Here is a 10,744-nt window from a genome sequence, read left to right as displayed (position 1 = left end):
TCTCTGCCTCCGCCCTTGTCTCTTTCTCTCCCTCCCTCCCTCTTTCTCTCACACTCTCATCCCCTCTCTCTCACACATACACACCCACACGCTCTCTTGCCCTCTCTCACACACTTTCTCTCTAAAATACTTTCTCTTGTATTCTCTTTCTTGCTCTCTTTCTTTCCCCCTCCCTCTCTTTCTTTCCCATCCCTTCCTCTCTCCCCTTCTCTCCCTCCCTCTTTCCTTCCCTAACCCCTCTCTCTCCCCCTCTCTTCCTCTCTCTCCCCCTTCTCTCCCTCTCCCCCCTCCCCCCTCCCTCTCCCCTCCCCATCCCTCTCTCTCCCCCCCTCCCTCCCCTCCCTCCCTCCCCTCCTCCCTCCCCCCTCCCCTCCCCTCTCTCCCTCCCCCCCTCCTCTCTCCCTCCCCCCCTCTCTCTCCCGCTCTCTCCCCCCTCTCTCCCCCCCTCCCCTCCCCTCCCTCTCTCCCCCCCTCTCTCTCCCCCCTCTCCCTCCCTCCCTCCCTCCTCAGGTTGTTTTCAGCTATGTAAGGTGTTCCGGCAGCAGGACATGGAGATAGAGCAGTGCCTGCTGGACTCTCTGCCCCTGGGCCAGAGGCAGCGGCTGGTGCGGCGGATGCGCTGCGATCAGATCCGGGCGTACTACGAGCGCGAGCAGGCCCTGCCCCGGCCCCGGCCCAAACGCGGGCGGAGCCGCCGCGTCCGCTTCGGCCCGGACCGCGCCCTGCAGGACGCCATCCTGCGCCATGACGACCGCGAAGGTGAGGGGGGGAGGGGGGAGGGGGAGGGCGAGGGCTCAGAACTGAAGGTGTGAAAAGTGCCTGAGAAGGTCTCAATGCTTGTGTCCCTGCGCCGGTACCTTATAGGTGCGTAAAACTGTTCCCTCAATCAGCAATATATATCTCATTTCTTCGAAAATGTACATTGGGCGAAAAGCAGGAATACACCCAGTCCAGTCCATCGCAGGGCACACGCACCATTCACTCATACACTCACACACTCATACACTCACACACTCACACACTCACACACTCATACCCACGGGCAATTTAGACTCTCCAATCAGCCTAACCTGCATGTCTTTGGACTGTGGGAGGAAACCCGGAGTACCCGGAGGAAACCCACGCAGACACGGGGAGAACATGCAAACTCCGCACAGAGAGGCCCCGGCCGACGGGGATTTGAACCCAGGACCTCCTGCTGTGAGGCGGCAGTGCTGCCCACCGCACCATCCGTGCCGCCCTGCTCGTGCCCAATAGAACATAATTGTACTGTCAGGGTACATTTGGGAAATATGATCCTCGATGAACAAAAATGTACCTCCCCTGTCACGTTATTTTTGATAGTGTTTAGGGGTGCAGTGGGTGACGGTAACTATTGTAACTAATAATGCCCCCAAGAGAAGGCCCAATTGGTAAATCATTCATTGTTCCGACCACAATATTGTCATCATATTTATTGTGGATATGTGACAGGACAGGTTTGCATATTTCAGCATATTTTATCATATTTTTATAATATTCTGGATGATTGATATGAAGACAGACTACAGCTGTGGAAGCCTCACAAGGGCCTTACATCATCCCGTTAAGTGCATTCCTGAGGCTGTGATGACATCATCAGCGGAATGATTCAGCAGCCAGTGATGTCATGATATGGTTCTGGGTCTGGGGTGGCCATGGAAGTTAATTTGGGTGGTCGGGACCGTCCCCGTTGTCACAGCCCCCCCCCCCCCCAGGCTTCCCCTCCCCTCTCCTATCCCGACGGCGAACTTCCCAAATCTCGATTTTCCCGGAGTCGGATCAATCCGGCGGAGCCGCAGGCTTCCATTAACCCCGCGGTATGAGCTCATCCGTCTTAAGGCCGGATACCGCGAGTGCACACAGAGGCACTCTGGAGACGGGCGAGCGTAATCCGCTAAAACGCAGCCGAGGCCCCCGAGAGAGGAGCCTGGGGCGGGGCGGCGGGGGGGGGGGGGGGGGGGGCAGGACGGCGCAACGATCCCAGAGCACACCGATCTCAGGCTGAGCCCTCACGATGATCAACACTGCAGCTGGGAAGGGTTGCGTGATGATCGCCCGTTTGATTGGTCAGCCCTGCCCTCGGGCGAGGAGCGGTTCTCCTCCTGAATGGGCTCAGGAAGTAGCCGGCGTTATAAATAGACGATATGTAAAGAAGGGAGGGGGGAAAAGAGAGAGACTTCCGTCGCCCTTGATCAGGGCATACGCTGGGTGAATGAACGCTCGGATGTGTGGACGCCGTCGTGCCCAGATCCTCATGTTTCACCGCTGATTATATGAATGAGATTCCACTGCGTTAGGAAAGCTGTAGTCATCATCCAGAAGGGCTGACGTTGGTTTCCTTTTTTTTTTTTTTTTCATATGCCCCATATCTCCTCTCAGACATGGCCCAGGTTGGGTTTCTGGGCTCTTCCTCATCCTCTGGTTTCGGGGAGGGTGCGTGCTGTCTTGTTTAACCACCCCTGGGACCGCAGTCAACAAGCAAAATTATGTTTGACTTCCGTGACGGTGTTCGGAGCGGTGGCTGAGTGGGAACGTTTAGTACATGCCTCTCCCCGTGGAGTTAACGGGCGAGGGGGGTGGGGGGGAGAGGGGGGCGGGGGGGCAGGATCATTGCTGTGTATTTTCCTGTCAGAATTATGTGGAGGCATTCATTAATATGCAGGCAGTCCTTTTTGAGATGTTCCCTGTGGGTTGTGGAGGGATTTCTGAAATATTCCTGGGGGATTGTGGTAGGATTTCTGGAATTTTAGCGGGCACAGACTCCATAATCCCGTTAGAAGGCGAAAAAGCTTAATATCCGTCTTGCTTGGGGGGTGAGGAGGGATGAGAGTTTTGGGATACAGGGACTGCCTGTTTTAGTCGTCTCTTGCGTTCCCGGTACTATTCCTTAGCATTCCCGCTCGGAGAGCTGGCAGGCAGAGACCCCGCTGGGTTTTCCTTGAAGTGAAATTCTCTCTCTGATCGTAATTCTGACCTACATAGACTGGAATTCTTGTGATTTTATTTTTCATGCTGAAATACTGTGAGCAAATTCATCTGTCATTGTGTAGTTTGATTTGTATTTTATACGCCAGTCTGACTCGACTATCTCTGTCCAACCCCTGCCGGGGCTGCTAATCACAACATCCAAATATTTAACATGGCCGCTTTGAAGTCCCTGAGACACCTGCTTAGCAAAGCAGTCTGCTCTCGTTCTTCAGTCCTCATGCTGAAGATTACTCTTTATCTTCACTCCCGTCTCTTAAATTCCGCCATTCCGCCGAACGAACGCGGAAAAGGCGGGGGTTCCTCCCGGGATCCGCGCGTGTGCCGGCCTCGCCTGCCAGGGACGGGCTGAGGCGCGCGCGGAGACGGCAGGCATCCGCCTCGTAGCCGCGTTCTTCCGACGGGAGCGCTAATTAAAACCTGTCACCGCGCCTGTGATGTCGGCGGAGGCTGCGAGATGAAAGGAATTCCGCGGCGAGCTTCCGCGATCGGCTGGCTGCTCCTCATCTCGGAACAGTCACTCTGTTTAAAAAAATAATAATAATAATAATCTTAATAATGAAAATTTAATGGGGAAAAAAGGATTATTAATTTACTTGCTATCGGCGAATGAGCGCTGACGTTTGCTGAATGTGTCCTCGCGTGCATTTTTAAGACAATGGATTTCTCCCCCAAAAACGGCTAAATCGGTCCCCGTTTTAATCCTGTCAGCACGCGGTGAGTGAACCACAGCATGCCGCCCTTTCAAAAGAGAAAAATCGATTTACCTTCAGATTTCTGACGTGTTGGGTCCTGGTGATGGCAGAGTTGCTTTTTGGAAGAAAAGAAAACAGATTGTGCTCTGGTTTTTTCGATAAAAATCAAGGTTATTCTGGGGACAGGTTCCCCAAACTCTTTCACAATCGCACCCATTTTGGTCTGTGGTTGTCTCGTTTCTGCAAATTAAAAGAGCATCAAAGGTTACACCTCGTGTTAATATAATGTGGAGGCCCACAATTAGTTCACCACGTTCATTAGTTTATTAGAAACATGTAAATGAACTTGCTTTTGCGTTTTTCTAATTAAATCATGAAATTCAGAATATTAATCTGTTTAGAGCATTGTCATGGAACCCAACTGTCCACCAGAACAACCCTATCATATCTGTCCTTCATGTGAGCAAAAACATGGATGGACCCCAAAATAGCTCAGGTTTTACCTGGATATAGCCTGGCTATGTCCTACCCTGCTGTGAAATCCAGCCATGCTTGACCAGCTTGAAAATTGAGCTGGTCAAGCTGGCCATAAAGTTGGTCCTAAGCTGGTCTAGCTGGTTATGAGCTGGTCAACCAGCATGGCCAAGCTGGTCATGAAGCTGGTCTAACTGGGTGTAAGCTGGTAAACCAGCTACCAGCTATTTCAAAACAAAATGTGAGCTGGTCAAATCATGTAAAGCTGGGAGCTGGTCTGAACTGGTGAACACAGCTAAACCATGTCGAGCTGGGAGCTGGTCTGAACTGGTCAACCAGCTAAACCATGTCGAGCTGGGAGCTGGTCTGAACTGGTCAACCAGCTAAACCACGTCGAGCTGGGAGCTGGTCTGAACTGGACAACCAGCTACGAGCTGCTTCAAAACCCAGCAGGGTAGACCTAGAGCACAATATGTAGGCAAACAGTGTGGCAGCCGCATTAAACCAGGGCTCGGAAATATTCAACCGAAACGCATGAATCTACTGCACAAAACCAGCGCCCTCAGTTTTGGGTAGTTAATCAAATCTGTCAGGCCATTAATCCGGCCCCAGTCTACAGTTCCTAACCTCTGTGGGAGTCAGTGCCCTATGTGCTATGTGCAAATGGACACGTCTGATTACTCTATGTACAGAACTATATGACTAAAATGGCTTGACAGCCCAATAAGTGAATAAATAAGATGTAGTGAACTGCGATGTGAACTTCAGGGTCTTACAGTCGTGTACACATTATACTTACAGGCGTTTAGAGTTATTGGATTTCATCCGCTGAGGCCCGGCCCATTCCGGCAGGGTACCAGCCCGGGGCCATGAACTCAATCTAATGGGAAATAAACTCCCTGATCTCGGTGCGGAGAGGTTTTATGAATATGAAGCGAACGTGAATATTTATCAAAGACGGGGAGGAAAAACCGATCTGAGAGAATGGGGAAGGGAACAGATAGAGGAGGACTTGGCAGCTCATGGGGTGTCACGGAGGGGGTCGAACCCCGACCGGGGGGGGGGGAGGGGGAGGGTTGGGGCGGCTCAAGTCAGCCGCCCTGTCGACTGCATCACAGGTCTCTCCTGAAAGGGAATTTTCATCAAAAGATCCTTTGGTCAGGCCTTCTCTCATTATGGTTCTGACCAGTCGCTGTGAGACGCTGTGCTGGGCATGTGGATAGAGACCACAGCCCGCCCGCTGAGATGTCCCTGCTACCACTTCAGCAGCTTCTGAACGGGGGGGGTGGGGGGGTGGGGGTTTTTTGGCCGGGTTGGAGGCAGCCTTTGTAATAAAAATAACTCGATTTTTACTGTTTTGTGGACCTGGGCTTTTAAAGGTGCCATATTGTGGAAAATGGCATTTCCCTTTGCTATGTGGCATAGAAAGGAGTTGAAGGGGTTATGAAAAACTATGCAAAAGTATCAAAATGCGTGATCCCTCAAATTTTTATACACAAACCTTATGAGGAATATGTGCATTTAAAAGAGCCGTTTGGAATTCTGTGAAGTAGTGACCTCACAATGATACAACCATGAATCCAGGCACTCGGCAAGAGTTTGGTTCGTTGGGGCTAGCCAGCCAATTAAAACTGATATCACTGATATCAATGTGCCTTAAAAACACAGTCCCTAAAACCTGTTCTTGTTAAAGCTCATGAGGGGTGCTGGAGAATGGGCTTGGATAGAGATTGTTTTTGGTACTTAAACCCACACAAACATCTTCTTATGGGTATCAAGACTAAAATGAAACACTGGAAATGTGTACAATGTGGGACCTTTAAAACTTGAGAACATCATCAGTTTTTTGGCTGAAGGAGCGACTGTATGGTGGTTCTTGGCAACATTAATCTGGCTTTCTCCAGGGTGCATAACTCCATGGAGAAAAATGTACAGATGTTTCACATTCATCACAGTGTGGCTTTCTGTTATAATGCCACCATGACGTCACAGTGAGATGTGATCGCTCAGGAGACCCATAAGGTGACATTTGCACTTTTTGAGAGTATTTCATAGGATCCAATTCACCAGGACAAGCTCTGTAAAGCATAGAACAGTATTTGAATCCAAAATAATTGTGAACGGGCGGCCTGTAGCGTAGTGGTTAAGGTACATGACTGGGACACCGAGATCGGTGGTTCTAATCCCGTTGTAGCCACGATAAGATCCGCACAGCCGTTGGACCCTTGAGCAAGGCCCTTAACCCTGCACTGCTCCAAGGGGAGAATTGTCTCCTGCTTAGTCCAATCAACTGTACATCGCTCTGGATAAGAGCGTCTGCCAAATGCCAATAATGTAATGTCCCCTTGGTTTACTTTATTTATTGATGTTATTGTGTTGATCTTCTTTCGTGCTACACATTTTATTTATCTGCCTGGAGCAGAGCTCAGTCTCTGATTGTGCTGCACTCAGTCCCTCCCTCCCTCCCTCCCCCTTCCGCCCTCATCTGGTGGACATAAAAGGATGAAAAGATAATACTATGCTGCTTTCCCTTGTGCGGTTGATGTAGTTATCGTTCGGCGATGCTAATGTGGCTTTAATTAGCCTTTCGCTGCACAGCTGCAGCCTCTTAAGAAGCACGCGGAGAGGAAGCCCTCCTTTCAGCGCGGGGAAGTGGTTCATCCTGACGATCGCACGGCAAAGTGCCGATCCCTCAAATCCCATTTTACACGAGGCGGTATGCGGCTCGCCTGCAGGGTGCGCTGTGCTATAACTGTGGTTTTTGAAAGACTGCGGTCCCTGAATGCAGGTCTCTGAGGGGGTGTGTTCTTATGAACCTGGAGACGCCCAACATCAACATCTGAGCACTGTGATTGGAGCACACGGCTCTGGCTGCAGTCAGGTCCTCTTCACCACAAACAGAACCGTCCTCTTCACCACAAACAGAACCGTCCTCTTCACCACAAACAGAACCATCCACTTCATCACAAACAGAACCATCCACTTCACCACAAACAGAACCATCCTCTTCATCACAAACAGAACCATCCACTTCACCACAAACAGAACCGTCCACTTCACCACAAACAGAACCATCCTCTTCACCACAAACAGAACCATCCTCTTCACCACAAACAGAACCATCCTCTTCGTCACAAACAGAACCATCCTCTTCATCACAAACAGAACCATCCACTTCACCACAAACAGAACCGTCCACTTCACCACAAACAGAACCATCCTCTTCACCACAAAGAGAACCATCCTCTTCACCACAAACAGAACCATCCTCTTCACCACAAACAGAACCATCCACTTCAACACAAACAGAACCATCCTCTTCAACACAAACAGAACCATCCTCTTCACCACAAACATAACCATCCTCTTCATCACAAACAGAACCATCCACTTCATCACAAACAGAACCATCCACTTCATCACAAACAGAACCATCCACTTCACCACAAACAGAACCATCGACTTCATCACCAACAGAACCATCCACTTCACCACAAACAGAACCGTCCACTTCACCACAAACAGAACCATCCTCTTCACCACAAACAGAACCATCCTCTTCACCACAAACAGAACCATCCTCTTCATCACAAACAGAACCATCCTCTCCATCACAAACAGAACCGTCCACTTCGGCGTACGTATCAGAAAACGGCCTGGTGGAGGTGAGGGAAGCCAGCATGTCTTTTGTGAAGACTTTATTTATTAAAAAAATAAGCCCGTTTAATTGCTTAAACTGTTGGGATCGTGCGCTCTCGACAGCGAGCAGGAGGCTTAATTGGGGTCATCAGATTTCAGAGGAGGCCAGAGGAGGCGACGCCCCTCATTAAACCTGCCGCTCTGTCGGCTCCGGAGACCAGGAAGGAGGCGCGCGTCCCGGGGCGAACGGGCGTTACCGCCTCACAAGAGCGCGGCCAATCTGGAACTGAAAAGCCCTCTTCCCCTGAATCCGGGGGAATCAATGGGCCAATCAGGTCTCTTAAGAGCCGGCCACTTCACACTGCGATGAAGAGGCATCTGCTACTGCGCCAGATGTCGGTGTGCTAATTATTTTAGGCAACATCAAACGCAGCCTCCGGCGAAGATTGGACCGAATACGCCCCGCGCAGTCGACTCAGTGTTAGAAGTGCCCCCTGCATTTACTAAACGCTTGTTAAAAATGTCCATCATTTTCGGCGGATCCGGTTCTTTTGAGGGGAATGTTTGCGCAGGCAGACGCGCCTCGGCTAAATCATAAATGAGAGAGCGCTGCCTCTCTCTGTTCTATTCCCCCGGCACTTTTTGGCAGATGCCCCCCGCCCCCCTCTCCCTGCCTCCCTGCCTGTTTATGTCCCAGCCAGGCTATCGCGCTTGCGTTTGTTTTTCATCTTCGCCGTGTGATCTAAAGATAAGCTGGCGTGCGGGAAAGGCGTCCGTGCTCAAGCAGCCAAAGTGATAAGAGGAGCTACCTTAAAAAACGCACCCTGTGTAGAGGAGAAAGAGAGGTTTGACTCTTTTTTTATTAAAATCTGAAACATCCCGCTCGTATAAATACTGTTTCAGATTTTAATAAAAGAACTCATGATTAATCTCATCTGTGTTTGGCACCTCGTTCCTATTAGATGAATATCACGTTTGTTTTGTTCCTGGAGAATAAACTTCTTTCTACGCAGCATCTTATCATTGGACCACACTGAATAAACTGGTGGGTACGTGATGTATCGGTAGGATGTTGGTTTGGTCTCTACTCATTGACTGGTGTGCGTCTTAGCGGTGTTTACCCATCTCCGTTTCACTGCCTCCTCAATTAACCAAGCCGTTTTGTCATTCCGCGCTGACAGACCTCCCGTAATTGGTCCCCAGTGGAGGTCATTAGTCACGCGTCTGTGCTGATCGACACAAGACCGCTGACCTTGGATGTCCACGGGGACACCTGGAGGACACCTGCTGAAACTCACCTCGACAGGCCAGATGGTCAAACTCCCGAGATCAACTCTGTCCGTATTAAAAGTGTCCCTTTCACTGAGGGTGATGAGACGTGGCTCTCTGCGCATCATCCCAGATTGGCCATCGCCTCCATGTTATTGAATTATTGTGGTGGCGGTTTGTCTCTAATCCAAACCGCATGGTGTTGACTGAGGCGTTTGTTTGGTTCAGGGACCTTCTGTTGGGACTTGGACATTACCACGTCATCATCCACATTAAAGATTAATCGGTTAATGCCCATGTGAGGTTTGACCTTAATGCCGTTATTTAGACGTTGGTTACATCGTGGTAATGATCTAAATTGGCTAGCAGACTGTTAAGGTATCATCAAAAGCTCTTGCTATGGAAACATTCGTACCTGGAGCAATCATTCACTCATTGCTGCCCAGTCCATGTTGATGTCTTGCCATGGTACAGATGGATAGGATAAATTTTGCTCTGAATTAAAAGAGGCTCATGTTTGTGTGCAGTCTGTGCTGCTCTACTGGACGGGTTTGTTTCCTGGGAGAGCAGGTAAATTGTCCTCTCCTGTCTCCGTTCTGAAGTCCTTAGAGGGCAGGCAGGCGCATTCTCCCAGCTCCCAAATTGGAGGGCGTGATTGATGAATAGCTTGTCTGAGCAGCTGACAGAAAATAATTGATGAAATGCGGTAAAGGGACTTCCTGCCGGGTTTGTTTCAGCGTCTCTCTCTCCCTCTCTCCCTCTCTCCCTCTCTCTATCTGTAAAGTGCATCCTTCTCTCCGTCGGCTCGATCGCTTTTCCGAGAGCTTGTCAATGATGCGGTGATTACTCTGGAAATATGCAGAGGCTGAACATGCTGGGCGATCTGCTGACGCTGTTCACCGTGTTCAGGAGCGTGGACCCTGACTAGAACGATCTTTTCTGGGCCCGTGTATGAACATGAGAGTGTGCACGGACCTGTTCAGCTGTTTTACGCTCACCGTTTCCCTGCAAACTAGTGTCCTGTACCACGGGAAGCCAGGGCGGTATTTCACCACGCAGGATTATGGAGTTACCTGGATAGCTGCCGTACATAAAACCTGTATCACTCCCAAATCTGGAACATGGACTGAAGCAAAAAGTTCTACTTTTGGGTTTTACTCCTGTAAATGGTGCTGTACAATTGATGCTTCTCATTCACCCATTCATACACACACTCACACACCAACGGCGATTGGCTGCCATGCAAGGCACCGACCAGCTCATCAGGAGCATTTGGGGACTAGGTGTCTTGCTCAGGGACACTTCCACACACCCAGGGCGGGATCAAACCAGCAACACTCCGACTGCCAGACGACTGCTATTACTGCCTGAGCCAATGTCCTGTAATCCTGCTGACTCAGTAATCCTGCTTTGTGAAATACCCCCCTGGACATACGGACACAGCACAAGATTCCCTGCGAATGTTATTTGCAGGTTAACAGCTGCTGTCTGAAATTCGAGTTGGTGAAGAAAGAGGTCGAGTTGTGTGAGCAGGCCCGGGATTTGGGCTCAGAAGATCTGTGGGGACTTCAGAGGAGCGCCCGCAGATGAAAGTGTTTTTCGGGGGGGGGGGCAGATTTGTAGTGACACGCATGCCCTGTGCTCAACGAGTCTGCTTTCAT

General features: G+C 50.3%; 1 protein-coding gene across 1 annotated transcript in view; it reads left to right on the top strand.

Annotated features, from left to right (window-relative positions):
* Positions 1-548: 548 nt before the first annotated feature.
* Positions 549-10,744, top strand: part of LOC133116865 (unconventional myosin-XVI-like) — an 88,272-nt gene continuing 78,076 nt past the window's right edge. Inside the window, exon 1 of the mRNA XM_061226863.1 lies at positions 549-759. Within this exon, the coding sequence (XP_061082847.1) occupies positions 549-759 (211 nt within the window). The remainder of the gene's footprint in view (positions 760-10,744) is intronic.

Source organism: Conger conger, chromosome 17 (assembly GCF_963514075.1).
Source record: "Conger conger chromosome 17, fConCon1.1, whole genome shotgun sequence".
In the NCBI taxonomy this organism is placed as follows: Eukaryota; Metazoa; Chordata; class Actinopteri; order Anguilliformes; family Congridae; genus Conger; species Conger conger.
The sequence above is the reverse complement of the archived record's forward strand: the minus strand, read 5'-3'. Positions and strand labels throughout refer to the sequence as shown.